We start from the raw sequence: 19865 nt of genomic DNA on the forward strand, positions 1-19865 counted from the left end.
CCTAAACGGCCCGCCCGGTTCCCCGGGGACGGGGTGTGTCAGGCCGGCCGCCCACTCCGGAGCTCGGCAGTGCATGTCTCCCCACCCTGGCGTGACCCCCACCGCGCCTCCCGCCCCGGCGGCGGCCGGCCAGCGGTGCTGGGCCGGGGCCAAGCCCCGGGCAGCGCCGAGCCGCGTGTGGAGCCGGGCAGTGCCTCGTGGTGCTATATTAAATGTCCCCGGTGCCGAGCGGGACAGACGCCCTCGTCCTCCCCCCGCCCTTACTCTGAGTCACTTGGCAGGAACAAAGTGTTTCAAGCGAGAATCTGAACCGGCGCCAAAATAAAGTCAGGACCGGAGTGCTGATGGGAGGGAGCGAGCAGCATTCGCCGTTCATTTATTTGGCCAGGATTACACTCCTCAGCGGCGAAACTGGTACCGAATAACCGGCTGTAGGGAGGCGCTGGCTGCCCTCGCGTTGCCCCTGCGGGACACACGGGCCATTGCCCGCCGGGGCGGAGGAACCGGCTCTGCCTGGTGTTCCGTGGCACCGCGGCTGAACGGAGCGGCCGCGCAGGGCTCCGGGAACGCGGGTGCCTGGGCCGGGTCAGAAGCACAGCGAGCGACCGCCGGGACCGGAGCGGGGCCACCGGCGCCGCACGTGGGCACCGGGGGGGGGGGGGGGGGGGGGCGCGTTCGTCACTTCCGGGGCGGGGGCAGGTCACCGGAATTGAGCGTTACCTGGTAACCGTTGCTTGGCAACGGCGCCGCCGCGGAGCCATGGCGGACGACGACCTCTTGCCCGTCCTCTCCTTCGGGAACCTGATGAGCGAGGGGATAGCCCTGAGCCGGCGCGGCCAGCACGAAAAGGCTCTGGGCTGCTTCAATGACGTGAGGGCACTGTGGGCCGAGGGCACCGGGATGCCAACGGGCAGGAGGGGCCTCGGGTTCTGTTCGGTTCAGGCGGGGGAAGAGGCAGCGGGGCAAGGGGGGGACACGGAGGGACGTGTGACCCAGACGGGGCAGGTCAGGGACAGGGCAGCGCCTGCAGCAGCTGTGAAAAACGAGAGCAGACTCTTCAGTAAAATCCTTGTAGTTTTATCTGTCGCTATAGGACACGCAGCTTTTTGATGGTAAAAAGAGAACTTTGAATTTCTGACTCCAACATTTATAGATTGGAGGATTGGAGGGTGGCAGTGCCACCTCTCCAACGACACTGGACAAACCAACAGCCCATCAATTTTCTCTTTTTCTATAAAAGAATGCAAAACAATAAGTTATTTACATAAAGCGTGTGAGAAAGTTCCTTACAAGAATGTAAACATCAGAAGGCTTAGAAAAACTTCAAAACTTCAACTGTCACGCGTGTGGTGGCATGTCCAGCACAGGTGACATGTCCAGCACTGGTGACATGTCCCTGTCTGTGGTTCCAGGCCCTGAAGCTGAGAGGAGCAGACAAGCACTGCCTCATCACCCGCTCCAAGTGTTTTCTGAGGCTTGGGGACACAGAAAGCTCCCTGAAAGATGCTGAAGCCTCACTCCAAATTGACGAAACATTCTATGAGGTAACCAGCTGGAGGGGTACGAGAGGGGGTGGCCAAGGATCTGTGAGACCCTGCAAGGTCTGAGGCAGAGCTGTAAGGAAACTCCAAACCCTCCTGAGATTTCTGCTGCTCTCAGAGCTGCTGGGGTGCTCAGGCACCTCCAGGTGTGGGGTTTAATGTGTGCAATGTTCCTCACTCGGGGCTCACCAAATGTGGAATTTGCAGGCAACCCCAGCAAGGGAAGAGATGAGAACCTTGACTCCATGTTTCAGAAGGCTGATTTATTATTTTATGATATATATTATATTAAAAGAAAATTATATACTAAAAGAAAAAAAAGAAATTATTTCATCAGAAGGCTTGAAAGGAATAGGAAGGAATGATAATAAAATCTTGTGACTGAGCAGAGTCAGAATCAGCTGCCTGTGATTGGCCATTAATTAGAAACAACCACATGAGACCAATCACAGATGCACCTGTTGCATTCCACAGCAGCAGATAATTATTGGTTACATTTTGTTCCTGAGGCCTCTCAGCTTCTCAGGAGAAAAATCCTAACAAAAGGATTTTTCATAAAATATGTCAGTGACAGCAAGCTGTTACAGCCCTGGGCTCTCACACAGGAATCAATTGAGATCCATCAAAACTTTCCCTCATTTTATCAATTTCTTCCCCCAAATGTCTTTTTAGGGGCTTTACCAGAAAGCAGAGAGCCTGTATGCCATGGGGGACTTTGAGTTTGCACTGGTGTTTTACCACCGAGGCCGAAGGCTCCGCCCCGACCTGCACAAGTTCCTGCTGGGCATCCACAAGGCTGAGGAGGCCATAATCAACTGCATTGGGAGTAAGGAGTGTCACCTTCTGCCCCCCATGAGCCTGGACAATGCTGACACAGCCCACATCAGCTCTGCAAGTGACCCAAGAGCCCCACAGCAGAGCCTCTCTGCTTCTGGGTTCTTGTTCTCTGTGCCAGATAAATCCAGAGGCGCCACAAAGAGCCAACCCTGCTCTTTTCTTTTGTTCTTCCTTTCTCCTCTCAATGTTGTTCACACACAGTGCCTGATCCCTTTAGTTCTGTGGGTAAATCCTGACACTCCAGCTTCCAAAATCATCATGGAAACTTTCCAGAGAATACAGAGCAGAGCAGCTCATCTAATCCATGAGCTGCCTGTGGCCTCCCAGTACATGAGGGGAGCTGACAAGGAAGGTGGAGACACCCTGGAGTGCCAGGACAAGGGGGAATGGATTCCCACTGCCAGAGGGCAGGGTTGGATGGGATATTGGGAAGAATTTCTTCCCTATGAGGGTGGTGATGCCCTGGCACTGGGTGCCCAGAGAAGCTGTGGCTGCTCCACCCTTGGAAGTGTCCAAGGCCAGGCTGGATGAGGCTTGGAGCACCCTGGGGTAGTGGAAGGTGTCCCTGCCCATGGGAGGTGCAATTCCAGGGGATGGAACTGCAAGAGCACTAAAGTTCCTTCCATTCTGGGATTCTTCCTTCCATTCTGGGACTCCATGATTTCATTCAAACCATTCCAGGATTCCATGGTTTCATTCAAACCATTCCAGGATTCCATGATTTCATTCAAACCATTCTGGGGTTCCATGATTTCATTCAAACCATTCCAGGATTCCATGATTTCATTCAAACCATTCTGGGGTTCCGTGATTTCATTCAAACCATTCTGGGAATCCATTATTTTATTCAAACCATTCTGGGGTTCCATGATTTTATTCAAACCATTCTGGTACTCCATTATTTCATTCAAACCATTCTGGGGTTCCATGATTTTATTCAAACCATTCTGGGACTCCATTATTTCATTCAAACCATTCTGGGGTTCCATGATTTTATTCAAACCATTCTGGGACTCCATTATTTCATTCAAACCATTCTGGGATTCCGTGATTCTCTGATCTACCTGCAGCACTAATGACAAAATCCATTTTGAGACCTTTATCCCTTTTGTTCAAAGCTTGAAATGCAATGTGCCATGCCACCTCAGGCTGGCCTCCTGAAATCCTGACTCTCCTCCAATTTTCATTGCAAAAGAGCAGTGAAACTGTTGACTCTTGTAACGAGCTCTGCTTTCACCATTCCTGGCTCAGATCAGCTCCTGGAGAGACAGAAAAGGCCAAGGACCTCGTGGGGTTTAAAACAAACAGAAAACTCATCCCTTTTCACTCAGCTTTTCCCTCAGCCCTGGCAGCAGGCGTGGACAGGACGTGTCCCAGTGTGGGGCACAGACACAGCTCACTCACCTGGGGCTGCCTCCTCTGCCATGTGAGTGCAACACGTGTGAGGGCTCCTCTGGGGCTGCCAAACCTGTGGGGTGGCTTGGAGCCTGTCCCTGCCCAGCTCTGGCACAGCCCATTCACACCCCACACACATTCCCACCTAGGCCAGGGCCTCCCTCTCCCAAAATTTCAAAACTTCAGCCCCTCCCCCTGTTAAACAGTGGCACCAGAGCCTGCAGCACTTTCAGATGGGATAGTTGTTTAAAAAAAAACAGGGAAGGTTTCCAGATCTGGCTTGCTTTCCTCCATTCCTGCAGCTTCCTGAGCTTAGCACAATGCTCAGGTATTATCATCACAGCTCCAGCTGAAATCTTCCCAGCTGGATATCCTGAGCCAAGAACTCTGACCACCTTTGGACCCCCTGGGCTGGAGGCACAAAAATGAATTTAAAAAATAGAAAACTGGTATTTAACTAAACATAACTAAACTAATATAACTGAAAATACTTAAAATCAGTCAATAGTTGTGAGGTGCGGGGAAACACGTGGATGTTTGAACAGTTGGGAAATGCACACACATTAACAGGGCACATCCCCAAGCTGCCTCCCTGGCTCTGCTTCACCTGCCCCTGTGACCCCCCCGTGTTTGTGCTGCTGCTCTGGGCCCCAGGGCTGCTGAAGGGAATTCTGCAGCAGCCTTGGCAGCTCTGTCCTTCCCTCAGACCAAACAAAGAGCTGCTCCTCACTCTTCCTTCCCAGGGTGCAGACAGATGGTGGTAAACACAATGGGCCTTTTGCCCTAATCAGTGCACAAACCTGTGAAACACCTTTCCTTCCGTTTCATGCTCCAGCTGTGATCCCTCAGAAGGAGCTGCATCCTTCTCCTTCAGTTTCCATGCAGGATGTACCCTGTCTGTAGGAATATTGCACCTGTGTGAATTAAAATCCCAAGAGGAGCTGGTAGCATTCCCTGCTCCCAGAACACACCAACACCCCCTATCCCATGGGAAGGGATGAGAAAAGTGGTTGTAACTGAATGTTTTGTGCTTGGCACCTTTATGGGCTTTTTACTCACAACTCACAAATTTACTCAACTCAATTTGTGAGTATTTATTTCACAAATACTCGGTGAGAATTTTTACTGGGTAAATTTCTCACCCAGTGATGCACCTACATTGCTCTCTATAATCCATTTCACACTTTTGTGGATTCCAATCTATCTTGAAGTCCGGGAAACTTTCTCCATGAGTGAGGGTCAGAGTCAGAGCTCCCCTGGGGGTCAGGACAGACAGCAGACCCTGCATGGCTGAGTGCAGCACTAACCCAGACTCCTCTGTGTTTGCAGATCCATCCACAGTGAAGCTGGAGAACAAGGAGGAGCTGTGCTTTGTGAGCAGGCAGGCAGAGGTACAGCACAGGGCTCTGGCTGGAGAAGCTTCTGGAGTTGTTGTGGTGCTGAAATGGGCACCAGAGGAGGGACAGTCCCTACAGGGACGTGGCTGTGGGAGCAGTGGGCCTGCTGAAGGGCTTCTGGAGCATTAAAAACACTGACCTGTCATGGTTTGTCACCTGCTTCTAATGCAGGTCTGCCTCAATTCACCCAGAATTTAAGGGGAGAGTCAGAAGGGCAGGAAGAGCCACCATGCAAGAACAAAATCTGGAATTTCTCCTCCAGCCCCATGTCTGGGGGTGTTTCCAGCCACCCATCTAATGAGTAACAGCCCAGAGGTCAAAGAGGGCACAGTGAGCTTCAATATTGATTTTGAGTTTGCCTAATGTTTAAGGGTCACAGTTTTGATAATGGACACTTTCTTTATTGCTTCACTTTTGGTGCTCCATTGCAGTAGTGTCTTGTTCCTCTGAAAAGCCAGAACTAGTTCTTACCCTTTCTGTAACACCCTTGTGGTCCTCAGGGAGCACAATTGGCTGCAGAATTTCAGTTGCTCATGGCCAAAGCATCTGATGAGACTTTGGCTTTTTGCTTTTATTTAAAAAATAAGTTGTCTTATATGGAATGTAAACAGAATTCTGCTCATTCCAGTGTTCCCCACTGATGTCCCTCAACTCTTTTTGTTTTTCTCTAGCTGCAGAGCAAAAAAGACAGCCAGAAACAGCAAAACAAACCAAAGGACCAAAAGGATCAAAAACACACCAAGAAGAAGAGTCCAAAAACAGAGCAACAGCTTCTGGGACGACTTTATGATGACAAAGCATATCTGGAGAAGTTGCTCAAGGATGAAGGTGTTTCTCCTTCTCAGCACATTCTATTTTTCTTTCATCCCTTTTTTATTCTTCTTTATTTCTTTTCTTCTTTTAAATCCCTGTGACTCTTAGTTAACTATTCCAGAGCTCACAGTGCTGGGGACACAGGCAGGTGTCTGCTCATGGGGCTGTGACTCCTCTGTGAGTTTGTTATAAATGCTTTAAGGTCAAAATGCAGGAATTGGAAAAGTATCTTATTTTAGAAAAAGGCACAAAGATTAGTCACATTTCTAGGGAACTTTTCACCCAGAAATAAAGTGATGAAGGTTTGCTTTGCTCACAGGTTTTACAGTGTTGCCAGCACTAATTACCCATGTGGGCGGTCTGGTTTGCAGGCAGGTAAAAGCCCTCTCACTTTCCATCTGCCAGCCTGATCCACAGCACTGTTCAAAGTGTCCTGTCAGTACAGATGTGCCATACAGATGTTCTGTCCTAGAGCACAGGTGCTCAGCACGGCTGGCTTCACTTACTGGGCCCCTTCTTGGCTCTGATCAGCAGAGAAGGCAGCAGAGACAAGGCTGGAACACCAGCTCAGCTCACTGAAGCAGAGGGGCAGCAGAGTTTTATTGTGTTTGTGGGGTGCCCTGATGAAGGAAAGAATGATTAATCTGACTCTATGTTCTCAGAAGATTATTATATTATATTATATTATATTATATTATATTATATTATATCATATCATATCATATCATATCATATCATATCATATCATATCATACTAAAGAATACAGAAAGGATACTTATACAATGCTAAAAAGATAATAATGAAAACTCCTGACTCTTTCCAGAGTCTCAACACAGCTTGGCCCCAATGGGCCAATGAGTGAAAGCAACTCACAGCACAATCCAATCAAACAATCACCTGTGGGTAAACAATCTCCAAACACATTCCAGATGGCAAAACACAGGAGAAACAAATGAGATAAGAATTGTTTCCCTTTTTCTCTGAGGCTTCTCAACTTCCCAGGAGAAAAATCCTGGGTGAAGGGATTTTTCAGAAAATGTGAATGACATTATGAATGAATAACAGAGTTTATTGTTAGCTCCCCCATCACCTCAGCTCTGAGGAGCACAGGACACTTTCATGTCCACAAGTGTCTGTGTCTGAACCGAAAAACATTCCCAATCTGCTGCAGCTCAGGTCTGTTGATTCTCACCTCAATTCTACCTTATGTTATTCCCAGACTTGATGCAGAGCAGCACAAGGCAGGGGGCCAAAGTCATGGACCTGGTTATGGGTGGCATCTCCTACCTGAACCAGCGGCGCGACTTCTGGCAGCAGCAGAAGCCGATTTACGCGCGCGAGTACGAGCGCAAGCTCCTGCGGCTGGGCTGGGGGCGGGACAGGAAACTGAAACCAGCCGAAATCGCCAGGGCCATCGCCAAGGAGATGGAGGATATCGACCAGAGTAGGTTCCTGGCTCTGGGGAGATGGATTCCTGAGCTCTGAGGTCTCAATTCCTGAGTATCACAGAATCCCAAGATGGTTTGGGTTGGAAGGCCCCTTGAAGTTCATCCTGTTCCGCCACCCTTACCATGGGCAGGGACTTCTTCCACTATCCCAGGTGGCTCCAAGCTCCATCCAGCCTGGTCTGGAACACCTCCAGGGATGGGGAATTCACAAGGCAGGGGGGGTCAAAGTCATGGACCTGGTTTTGGGTGGCATCCCCTACCTGAACCAGTGGCAGGAGACTTCTGGCAGCAGCAGAAAGCTGATTTATGAGCACAGGGTCCTGCAGCAGGGCTGGGCACAGGACAAGAAACAGAAACCATCTGACACTGCCAGAGCCATTGCCAAGGAGATGGAGGATATCGAGCTGAGTAGGTTCCTGGCTGTGGGGGAGCTCTTTTCCTGAGCTTTGAGCATTAGCTACTTCACCAGGTCTCAATTCTCAAGTATCACAGAATCCCAAGATGGTTTCGGTTGGAAGGTTGTGATTTCCCTGTGGCAGGAGGGAATGAATCTGACTCCATGTTCTTAGAAGGCTAATTTATTATTTTATTATATTATATTAAAGAATGCTATACTGAAACTATACTAAAGAATAGAGGAAGGATACTAACAGAAGGCTAAAAAGAATGATAATGAATTTTGTGACTCTTTCTCCAGAGTCCGACACAGCTTGGACCATGATTGGTCATTAAGTTAAAACAATTGACATGAAACCAATCAAACAACCACCTGTTGGATAAACACTCACCAAATCACATTCCAAAGCAGCAAAGCACAGGAGAAGCAAATGAGATAATATTGTTTTCCTTTTTCTCTGAGGCCTCTAAGCTTCCCAGGAGAAGAATCCTGGGCAAAGAGGATTTTTTGGAAAATATGATGGTGACAGAAGGGACCTTAAAGTTCATCCCACCCCACTCCCTCTACCATGGGCAGGGACACCTTCCACTCTCCCAGGTTGCTCCAAGCCCCATCCAACCTGGCCTGGGACACCTCTAGGGATGGGGAATTCACAACTTCTCAATGTCTCTGTGTCACACCCCAGTGTCCAACTCTGCTCCCTGTCCCCAGTGCTGGCCAGAGGTTCCGCTGAGCAAAGCTGCAGGAAAGCTGAACATCTGCTGAAGAAGATACGAGCCTGGTCAGAGGATGACGTTCCCAACAAGTATGAACTGATTGGGAACCTCCACAGCTGCATTGGGAATGCCCAGCTGGCAATGGGACAGATGGAGGCAGCTTTGCACAGCCATAAGATGGATCTGGAATGTGCCAGGGAGCAGTAAGTTCTGGGAAGTTCAGGTGGGTGGAGAAAGGGGGAAATACCTCTGTGGGGGTGTTTTAGCATTAGGTAAAGTAATCCTCACCTGGGGGGTTTAACAGGGTTACACATTCAGCTCTGCACAAGTATTAGGGTGTGTGGTGAATTTTTATCTTCACTGTTTCAAAATAAGGAACCTGAAGCAGATTTTTAAGGACCCACAGCACAGGGCACATCAAAACCTCTTCTGTAGCAAAGCAAAAGAACACAACTCCCAGTTTCAGCACTGAAATCTTGAGCAGGTACTTTCTTCTCAGGAAGTTCAGGGTTGAAATTGCTCCAGTTTTCTGCTACATTTTGTCTTAAACTTCTTTTCATAGAGACCATTAAGCATGGCTTGAAATAAAGGTCTCTTCCAGGTGCACTTACCTGTCTGCACCAGACACATCCCACAGCTCTTCCAGCTGAACCACAGTGGAGCAAAATGTAGTCTTAGATGTAGGAAGAATTTGCAAAACATAGCAGAAATCATGCAACAGTGCCTTGAAGTGATTTAGGACTTATGTTTGGCAGAAGTGCATTGAGCTTTTAAAATATCACTGAGTGGTTGTTTCTCATTTTCAAAAATCCTTTTGGAAATGAATGGAGGTTTAGGAAAAGGCTGCCTCTCTGCTGGTGGTGGCACTGCCCGAGCAGGCCAGGTAAAGGCAGGAATTAGCAGGAGAAGGGGAGGAGATGCTGAATTATCAGGAGAGAGGGGAGGAGATGCCGCGTTTGGGACCTCGCTGAACCCGAGGTGCCGGGAAGGACGGGCAGGCTGCACCCTCTGGCGGCTGCAGCTGAAAACGCCGTTAATGACTCCTTAATTACTCGCGTTAATTACCCCCTGACGGGGGTTTGAGTCCTTACGGTCCCTTCCCACCCAAACCGCTCTGTGATTCCATGACTCCCATGGCATTTATCTGCTCCTCGCACAGGCTTTTCCATCTCTAAGCTAAGGGGAGGCAAAGCTGCTTCTGAAGATGAGAATGAGGATAATTAAGGAAGAAATTAAAGCCCACAGGGCTTTATTACAGAAGGAGCTGCCTGTAGCATGGAGCAAAGCTTGGTCCAAGCACAGGATCAGGGCTGGTGTCAGGAGCCTGCACACACTGCACACACCTTTTTGTGTCTTTGCTTTGAAAAACAGAAATCATCCATGAGTTGTTCCCACAAAGGAGAACAGACAGAGGCAATGAAAAGTGCATTTTCCCAAGGGCTGTCAGATTTGCACAAAAATTATTAATAATCAAAGGCACAGCTAAACCATTTCCCCTGCGTCTCATGGGGTCAGCTGCCAGAGCTGTAGATAAAATCAAAAATCAACCTTGATTTCATGACTTTCATCCTGACTGGGGCCCTTTACTTCCTAACAATTCTCTGAGGGCATGGGGAGCACCAAGAAATGCAGAGTGAGTGAGGAACAGGATGATATCAGTGCCACAATCCCTTTGTCTCCCTGTCCCAGCTCTCTGACAGATGCCGTGTCCCGGGCCCTGGACAACATTGGCCACGTGTACGCCCGACTTGGAAAGTTCCAGCAGGCCATCAACACGTGAGTACAGCCCAGCAGCAAAGGCATCAGGGGCTGGAGGGACCCAGGTTGTGGTTTTTTAGTTGTGTGTTCTCACTGCAGCCAGGCCTGGGGAAATTTTCACACCTGAGCCTGTGACCGTATTCACAGGGGTCTGAGGATGAGGGAAGAGATGAGGATCTGACTCCATGTTTTAGCAGGCTGATTTATTATTTTATGATATATATTATATTAAAACTATACTGAAAGAATAGAAGAAAGGATTTCATCAGAAGGCTGGCTAAGAATAGAAAAAGAAGGAAGCATAAAAAGGCTTGTGGCTCAGACAGAGTCTGAGCTAGCTGACTGTGATTGGCCATTAATTAGAAACAACCAACATGGGCTAATTAAAGATCTACCTGTTGCATTCCACAGCAGCAGATTTTGTTCCTGAGGCCTCTCAACTTCTCAGGAGAAACGATCCTGATGAAAGGATTTTTCATAGAAGATGTGTGTGACATGAACCCTTTGCTATCAAATCAGTGTTTGAGTTATAACTGTACCCAGTGAGGGTTAGTAAAGGTTTCTCTGTTTTACTCTGCTTGAAGCTGGGAGGAGAAGATTCCACTGGCCCAATCCAGCCTGGAGAAGGCCTGGCTGTTCCATGAAATTGGGCGGTGCTACCTCGAGCTGGACAATGCTGAAGCAGCCCAGGATTATGGAGAGCAGTCCCTGCAGTCAGCAGATGAAGAGGGAGATGTGGAGTGGCAGCTCCACGCCACTGTGCTGGTGGCACAGGCACAAGGTAAAGATGTGGGCACAGGGTGGAAAAGCTGGTCTGAAAACATCTCCAAGATTTAACAGCCAAAGCAACTGCTCAGATCAAGACTGGCTTGATTGCTTCTTGCTGTTCTCCTGCTCCTGGGCTAAACCAGCTGATATTCCTGTCTGTTCCAGTGAAATTGAAAAATTACCCGTCTGCAATCCTGAATTTTGAAAGGGCTCTGGAGAAGGCAAGGCTTATGCCCAGTGAAACTGCTCAAAATGGCATCATTGCGGTAAGGGGGATGGAGGAGGAGCTCTGGGCAGCCTCTGGGAGAAGCTGTTATCCCAGCTGGGATATTCCAGCCAGTAATGCCACAGAAATGCAGTCTTATAGTGGGAAAGGATTTGGTAATGATAGCAATAGAAAACAAGACAATGTTGGGTATGTAGCTGCATTTCTGGGGCTTTTATTAAGAACTTCATCCCTTTCAGGCCTTGGATAACGTGAGCAAAAGCTTCATTGCAGAGCTGAACAAAGGCCAGAAAGACGGGGCGATTCCCTCACATGAAGGTATTTGTTGTTCACACCTCTGCACCCAGAAATGGGGAAAAAACCCCACTCTCCTGTTCTGCACCTCAGAATTCCCACAGCACCCATTTCCTTGCAAGTATTGAATTAAAATCTTGGTGGGAGTCTGGGATTGCTTCAGCTGCACTCCCAGGTCCGGCCGTGCCCATCTTAGGGATAGCAGCATTCCCTGAGTGTCCCCTGCAGGCTGTCACAATGTCACCAACATCCCCAGCGCTGTCCCAGCTCTGCTGGGGTTCGGGGAGGGTCCTGGCAGGGCGCTGTGTTCTAGGACTTGGCTTAAGTTTCCTTTTCCCTTCCCAGATCGCCTTTTCAGCACGGAAAGCATAAAAACCACCGCTGAGAATGTGGAAGAGGAGGAGGAGAAAGGGAATCAAGATGAACAGCCATAAGAGGAAGCTAGAAACGATATAGAGAATAAGAAAGGTTAAAGGGGGGGAAGTAAATAAGCACAAGAAAAGGTTAAAGGGGGAAAACAGACAAGGAAATAAAGGACAGCAGTGGGAAAAAGTAGAGCCTAGGCGGGAAGTTGAAATAAATATTGAGCAAGCGTCGTACCCAGCAGTGCAGTGGTGTGTCCTGAGCAGGGAAGGAGCCGATCCGAGCCGCCGCCGTTCCCGGAGCGCTGCCTGCCCCCGGCCCGCATCCCGGGACTGTCCCGGAGCATCCCCGGCACCGGGCGGGGCAGGGCTGAGCCCCGGGGCCCCCCCGCTGCCCCGGGGAGGGCTCGGTCCGGCCCTCGGGGGCGGGCGAGTCCCGGGGCTATGAAAGGAGCGGCGGCCGCGCCCGCCCCAGAGCCGCTTCCCCGCCGCGCCGCTCCGCACCGGCGGCCGCCCCGGAGCCGCTGCCCTCACCATGGTAAGCGGGACCGGGACTGGGACCGGGACTAGGACCGGGACTAGCATCGGGATTATTAGCATCGGGATCAGGACCGGGATCGGGGCTGCAGCTCCGCCCGGCGAAGGTTCCGATTCCCCGGAGGGCGGAAGCGCCGGCGGCGTTGCCGACACGCGGGCGCTGAGCCTGAGGGCGCTCGGAGGCAGCCGGGCACCGAGAACGGCCCCGGGGCCCGTGGGTCCCGCTCGGGGGTCCCGGGACGCTCTGGGGGCTGCCGGGGCAGCCCGGGGCCGGCAGCGATGGCTCCCTCCACGGCGGGGAGCAGGAGACAAGCGGGAGCTTTGTGGGGGCGGCTCAATGGGAGATTGTCCGGCCGGACCCCGCTCCCCCGGGCTCTGCGGAGCCTTTGTCCGCCCGGCCCGGCCCGTGAAGGCGCCCGTTGTCCCCGAGCCGGCGGCGAACAATGGCCCGGGGGGGCCGCGATTGTTCCTTTGTTCGCGGGGCTGAAAAGCGCCTCAGTCCCCTCGGCAGCTGCCGCGGCAGAACAGCGGCCCCGGTCCCCGCCCGCGGGACGGCCCGGTGCGGAGCGGGCACGGCCCGGCCCTGCGACCCCCGGGCAAGGGGGCACCTGTGCTGCCCCCCGGTAACTCACGGCTCCCTCCGCTGTGAGCACTTTGAGCCCCGAGTGCGCCGGGAAAGCAGCACGGGGAGCCCGCAGGTCCCCGCTGCTCTCAGGGGCTCCTCTGCCCCTCCGGCTGCAGCTGAGCCCAGGGCAGGCGGTGCCCCTGGGAAATGTGGGGTCCTGCTTCTGCTCCCATTTGGGCATTTGGAACCAAACCCATCTGTACCTTCTGGAATAAAGAGATGGGGAAATCAACACTTGAAAAGTGTTTTTTAAAAACTGCGAACTGGAAACACATTTTTCTGGCCCTGGCAGTGCGGTTATGTTTTATGTAAAACTTCTCAATTTTTGCATCAAAGGCAAAACTTCTTGGGCATCACTCCCACGGTCCAGTGCATCCCAGGCAGGGCTGGCCCACAGGCAGTTCATTTATTGACCCAACAAACAGTGTCTGCCTCGGTGATGCTATTGAGGACTCGCACAGCTGAAGTCCCACATTTCCTTTCAGTCCCGTGTTTTCCCAGACGCTACTGGGAATTAATCTGGGATTCTGCTAACTGGAATGGAGCTGCTGGCAGGAGGGGAGGGACAGCCGTGCCAGCTCCCCGCGGCATCTCCCGCTCACTGCTGCCAACCGCCAGTGTTTCGTTTCCTTCAGCACTCGAGGTTTCACTTTCGAGTTCTGCCTTGCAGCTGCTGGGAGGGGTTTGGCTTTCCTGGAAGCCCAAATTCCCTCCTGTGAGGTGCTCAGCTGCTGATCCTCAGTGCAGCTCAGACAGAGACAGCAGCATCCTTGTGGGCTGCTCTAGGAAACAGCCTGGGAATTGAGTTTGTGGTTCAGGTGAAGGGACAGCAGTGTGGCAGCTCTCAACCTGCTGGGACTTTCCGTTCCCCTGGGCTCCTCCGTGGGTCACTGCCCTCACGTCCGGCAGCCACAGGTGTGTTTGTTCAAGAGCTCAGACTGAACGTGCCACACGAGGAGGGCTGGGGCTTTGTGGCAGCTCCTGGTGCCTGAGAAATCCCTTCCCAGTGGGGCAGGACTGCAGCTGTGAGCCCAGAGCAGGGAGCAGGGCTGAACCTTCAGCCCTTGGGTGGGATGCAGTGGATTTCTGCTGTACAAGCAGCCAGAGCAGCTGTGGGAGGAGGAGTCAGCTGAGCAGGGCACCCAAGCGAGGCAGTGTGGGGGAGAAGCTCCCTGTGCTCATCACTTCCACTAAAGGTCCACACTGTCTCTGGGGTTCCTGCCCTGCAAAGTGTTTTCTCCTTCCATTCCAGAACAGAGGCTTCTCCAAGAAGAGTCACCCTTTCCTGCCTAAAATATTTAGAAAAATGTCTACTCAATCGGCGAAAGAGAGACCTGAGAGTTTGCATTTCCCATTCCTGGACGATGAAGACACCATCTCCACGCTGAAAGAATCCAAAACCTTTTTCATCCTCCGGGGCCTGCCTGGCAGCGGGAAATCCACCCTGGCCCAGGCCATCCACGATCGCTACAAAGACGCCTGCAAGGTCATCTCTGTCGATCACTATAAAATCACACCATTAATCAGGAGCTCCATTCCTGAAGAGTACTCCAAGGTGGATGAGGATCTAGTTGACTATTGCAAACGGGAGATCAGCGTCATTGTTTTGGATGACACCCACCACGAGCGGGAGCGGCTGGAGCAGCTCTTTGACATTGCTGACAAGTATCGCTACAAAGTCATCTTTGCCGAGCCCAAAACCCCCTGGCGCTTGGATTGCCCCCAGCTCAAGGACAAGAACCAGTGGAAACTGTCTGTGGAAGAGCTGAAGAAGATGAAGCCAAGCTTAGAGAAGGAATTCCTGCCCATGTATTTTGGGTGGTTTTTGAGCAAAAGAAGTTCAGAGATCCTGAGGAAGGCTGGCCAGGCATTCTTGGATGAGCTTGGGAGTCTCAAAGCCTTCAAAAAGGAGAGTAAATACTGTATGTATTGATGTTCTTTTACAGCATTCTTACCTCTTGATGAGTCTGCTTAGCTTCTAAAGTCAATTTCTAACAGTGCCAACAAAAAAAATCTTTTTAAAGCTACTAACCTGGTCTTCATAGTTGACAAAGTTGCTTTTTTGAGTAAATTAAAGAGCTTTTCCCAAGTCTGTTTAGGTCTGGCCCCACGGGGCACTGAGCTCAGGTGGCAGCAGCAGGACATGGGATCCTGGATGTCCCCTGGTTCCAAGGGGTTGGGTGGGAAAAAGGCAAAGAGAGGGAAATGGGAAAGGCTGAACTGAACAATCCCATCCCTTAGGGGACTCTCACATCTCATCAGGTTTAAGATGAGCCACGATGATGCACAGGAGCTTCTGTTCTCTGGCTCCATCTGCAGTGAGCCTGGGAGGAGGGAGGGGTTTGGTTTCCCACCCAGCAGTCAGAGATGAGATGTGAAGGGAGAGATGGGACCAGGGCTGGTGGGTTGACATCGGGGGCATCACTTTGTGACAGTGACATTGTTCACCTGTATCTGCAGTTCCTTCTGCTATCGAAGATCCCAAAATAAAAATAGATCTCACCAGCTACTTTGTGAAGAGGCCACCTGGGGTCCTGCACTGCACCACGAAATACACTGAGTTTGGAAAAGCAGCTGGAGCCGAGGAATACGCGCAGCAGGAAGTGAGTGTTGGGGTCCCACCTCCTCCCCACACCCCCGTGTCCCCTCCCTCCCCTTTGGGGTGTCCATGAGCCTGGGAGAGGGTCGGGGACGGGCTTTGCTCTGACCCAAGAGGCCAAATATAGGGACAGGAACTACATCCCTGTGACCTGTGCAGAGAAAACTCCAAACTGTGGACATGGTGATTTAGTTTTCTATTTCCAAACAAAATGCTCTCACTTTCCCCAATCACACATGACTTCCAGCATCATCTCTGACAGCTTGAGCTGAATGATGACGAATTGACGTATTTAGATCCTCAGATTGATTATTTCAGAGCACATAAGCCAAGGTTAAATATTGGAAAGATCTACAGAACTGGGACATGAGGCACTGACCTTCTCCTTGCTCTGGATGTTTTGCCCATGTCACAGCAGGAGCTGCCACAGTGAATCCCCACCAGAGGCACTAACCCTGTCCCCTGTGTGTCCCTCTGCAGGCTGTGAAGGCTTCCTATGGCAAAGGCTTCACCCTGTCCATCTCTGCCCTGTTCATCACCACAAAGACTGTCGGGGCTCGCATCGAGCTGAGCGAGCAGCAGCTGCTGCTGTGGCCGGGGGATGCTGACAAGATCCTGCCCACGGACAACCTGCCCCGGGGCAGCCGTGCCCACATCACCCTGGGCTGCGCCAACGGCGTCGAGGCCGTCCAGACCGGGCTCGACCTGCTCGAGTTTGTCAAGCTGGAAAAGGCAGGGAACAAAGGGGAGCAAGTGGGGGAAATTGGAGGAGGGAAACTGCTGTATTTTGATAATGGGATGTGGATGCTTGTGCTGTCGAAAAAGATTGATGTGAGGGCGATATTCTCGGGGTACTACGGGAAGGGAAAGCTGGTGCCAACGCAGAGCACCAACAAACGGGGCGCTGCCTTCAGCTCCTGCACCATCATCTAGGAGCACGGGCAGGGCAGCTCCTCGGTTTGTTTTTAAAAGGCAAGTAACTCCTGTAACCTTAAAAGTGTAAAGAGAAATAATTTCTACCTTTACTAAAGTCAACCCTCCTGCCCACCCCAGCGTGAAGCCTCTGGGGAGTTTTCGGCCTCAGGAAAGGAAGAAAACAAGCAACTCCTGACTGCAACTTTCACGGATTTCAATGTGAGTTTTGGAGGGAACCTGCTGGGGTGTCCTGCTTGTTTTCTTCCTTGGAGAAAGATCAGCTCTGGGGCTTTTATTGCTTCCCTCTGAACCACAATCGTTCGATCTTTACCTGCTGGCACTGACCAAAGCCTGGCAGTCGCTGGTCTGGAGCCAAGGGAACTGCAGGATGTCCCTCCCCTCCCACACCCTGGGGCTGGCACTGGCCATTCTGGCAGCTGATCACAGGGTCAGAACCAGTGAGACCCGGGCATGGGTCACTCCTGTCAGGAGCCCTGTCCTTACCAAGGGTTTGGCCCTAAGGACAGACCTTGCTGAGGGCAGCGGGTCCTGGCAGCCCTAATCACAGCTGCCCCCAGTGGGCTCCATCCCAGCTCCTGGGATGCTCTGGGGACAGCCAGGAGGAGGGCACTGTGCCAGGTGATGCCTTAAAGACACCAACTTTGGGGAAATCAAGTGAAACACCAGGACAGGGAGCCAATTCCTGCAAAGCGGCTCCAGCCATTCCCCTCCACCTGGGCTGGACCGAGCACCATCCCCTGTCCTGTAGGGAACAATCCTGCCTTGGCAGGGAGTGGAAGAGATGAACTAACATCTTTTCCATCTTATTTGATAAGAAACTAAAATCATGTCTGAAGTACACAACCGGACTTCATGCAAGATTTTACTGCCTTCCTCTAATGCACTTGAATGTTAAGAGTTAGGCTGGAGTAACCCCGTAGTGTAGGAAGTGGAGGCACTGTAACCTTGTAACTCACGTCTGCTCGAACCTAAACCCCAGCTGGAAGTTACTGACCCAGCACTTGTGTCATTAAATGTGTTCTATTGAAACCTGGGTTTGTGCTCTGGCAGGCCCTGGCCCAGCAGGGCGGTGGCTCCTGGGCATTGTTTAACACAAAGCTCCACTAACAGCCCCAGGGACGCTCCCAGCCCGAGCTCCTGCTCTGGGGAGCAGCAGAGTGAATTAACCCAACTAACCCTGTAAATACTGACTGTGTTTGAGGCCTGGGCACAGCTCACCCTGAGTCCAATGTTGCTGGGGCAAGGAGCATTTCTCTCTGATTGTTGAGGCCAAAAGCAGGGAGAGCTTTGGTGCTTTTCTGCTACCAAACACTCTGCCGTGAAAGCAAAATACTTCCTGCTGATCAGAAGCAAAGGATAAGAATAAATTCTTGTTATACCATAAAATAGTGAGCTATAAACCCACCCAGAGCACCTGTGACCCTTCATGGAGAAATCCCTCCAACCTTCCACACTGGCAGCAGCTGACAGAACCTCAAGGGTTTGATCCACCAAAGCTCTACAAGGGATTTGCCAGCACCTGCTCAGGGGCTGGCTGAGCCCACACCCCCAGTGCCCAGATCACTCCAGCACCAGAATACACAGCTGGAATCTCTCCTCCATCTGCCTGTTCAAGAACAACAGTGACATTGTCGTCGTTTGAGTTTTTATTAGTTTGTACATCATATACAGTTTATAATAAAGTAAAACCGATTGCATATGGGTCTGCTCAGGCTGATTTCCCATACAAACACGGCATCAAGAGTTCTGCTAAGGAAGTAAACAACAAATATTCACATTTTTTACCATTCACATCCTAGAAAGGTCCAAGAGGGACAGCTGGTACCGACGCGGAGCCCGGCTGGGAGAGGACGAGGAGTTTGGCAAAGCAATGGGACAGCAATTGCTCCATGCAATTCCCCTTTCCTCCCAGGGAAAGGTTGAGCTATGTACACTGAGGTAAACATTCCGGATTCCAGTTCAGAGAAACAGGGCAGCGCAGGGACGAGCTCCTCTCCGAGCGGCTCCGCATCGGCGCCTGCGTTTGTCCTCACTGCTCCACGCTCAGACCCGCGTGCACCGTGGGGCTCTGGGGGCTCCCCCGGCCCCTGGGATGCTGCCTCACACCTCACTCTGCTCACAGGAGCCATGAGGGGACACTGGGGACAGGGCTGGGGTGGCAGCAGGGCTGGGCAGTGCCCATGGATGCTCCAGCACAGAGCAGAGCTCAGATCTGGGTGAGGGAAAACGCCCAGCACTGCTCCAAGAAGGAATAACCCCATCCATGATGCTGGGAGTGGGCCAGGAAGGCCAAAGAGTTTCACATGAGCTCCCACAGTCGTGCAGGGACCCAGAATGGCCCCACAGAGCCAAGGGCAGGGACAGCCGCCAGCTATTGTCACCCAGCCCTGCCACAGCCACCCAGGGACAGCACTGCTCCAGGGACACGGCTGGCTGCAGCACACAGTTGTCCTGTTCCCCAGGGAAGAGGAGGGGAAAGGACAAGGCACGAATTTAAACAGGATGAAAAGCATCCATTAGAAATAAGAGAATATCTGGAGTTATTAGTGAAACTGAGGAGGTCATTTGGAAATGGCAAAGCAGCACATGGCCCAGCCCTGGGGCTGTTGGGTGGCTGCAGGCCCAGGGCCAGTGTGGCTGGACAGACTCTGGCCCCAGCCTCCATCTCAGACACACCACAGCAGTGCCCACTCTGTGTCTCAGCAGGTACAGAGAGTGGAGGGGCCATTCTATTCCATGGAAAATACTCTTGTACCTGAACAATTTGTCTTTCTCCCATTTTCCAACTTGCATTTCTGCATTTACAACAGCCAGCAGCGCTGGGGATCCTGCTCACTGAACACTCCCAGGATCAAAAGCAAATCAGGAATCAGGTACATTTCTGTGCAGCCAGAGCAATGAGGAACCTTAAAAGGCTGCCCAGAACCTCCTGAATGGACTTCACAGCTTTCCAACCCAAACCATTCCATGATTCTCTGAGCATGGCCAGACAAAACCACATCCAAGGCAAAGCTTAACAGCCACACAATTCCTGATCTCCCTGCCAGAGCTGCAGTCCTGCAGCAGAGCCCTCACATGCCAGCTCTGCCCACAGCCACACTCACACACTTCTCTTCACAACTTCCCCAGAGAAGCTCTCGAGCTGCTCAGAGCATCCACTCCACACTCAGCTGCTGGAAAACACCCCCAGCCCGGTCTGGCTCTCAGCCACAGCA

At 51.7% G+C, this 19865-nt stretch overlaps 2 protein-coding genes across 3 annotated transcripts; both read left to right on the forward strand.

The window, feature by feature from the left end:
• Nucleotides 1-751: 751 nt before the first annotated feature.
• Nucleotides 752-12174, forward strand: ODAD4 (outer dynein arm docking complex subunit 4). 2 transcript variants are annotated; one of them, XM_054281764.1, is made up of 12 exons: nt 752-870; nt 1413-1544; nt 2214-2367; nt 5103-5164; nt 5842-5998; nt 7204-7428; nt 8541-8748; nt 10235-10321; nt 10888-11084; nt 11237-11337; nt 11537-11615; nt 11937-12174. In XM_054281764.1, the coding sequence occupies exons 1-12, from the start codon at nt 760-762 to the stop codon at nt 12023-12025; spliced, it is 1602 nt and encodes a 533-aa protein (XP_054137739.1). In that variant the 5' UTR covers nt 752-759; the 3' UTR covers nt 12026-12174. The 2 variants fall into 2 exon arrangements, 1 of the variants encoding a protein (XP_054137739.1); XR_008483290.1 differs by lacking the exons at nt 2214-2367; nt 5103-5164 and having other exon boundaries at nt 11237-11615; nt 11937-11951.
• A 241-nt stretch (nt 12175-12415) lies between these two features.
• CNP (2',3'-cyclic nucleotide 3' phosphodiesterase) lies at nt 12416-17773 on the forward strand. The gene is made up of 4 exons (XM_054281769.1): nt 12416-12491; nt 14368-15037; nt 15576-15718; nt 16195-17773. Exons 1-4 carry the CDS (start codon nt 12489-12491, stop codon nt 16645-16647), a joined length of 1269 nt encoding a protein of 422 aa, XP_054137744.1. The 5' UTR covers nt 12416-12488; the 3' UTR covers nt 16648-17773.
• The last annotated feature ends 2092 nt before the right edge of the window (nt 17774-19865 follow it).

Source organism: Melozone crissalis, unplaced genomic scaffold, assembly GCF_028551555.1.
Source record: "Melozone crissalis strain CALT ecotype California unplaced genomic scaffold, PUWL_Pcris_2 ptg000032l_1, whole genome shotgun sequence".
In the NCBI taxonomy this organism is placed as follows: Eukaryota; Metazoa; Chordata; class Aves; order Passeriformes; family Passerellidae; genus Melozone; species Melozone crissalis.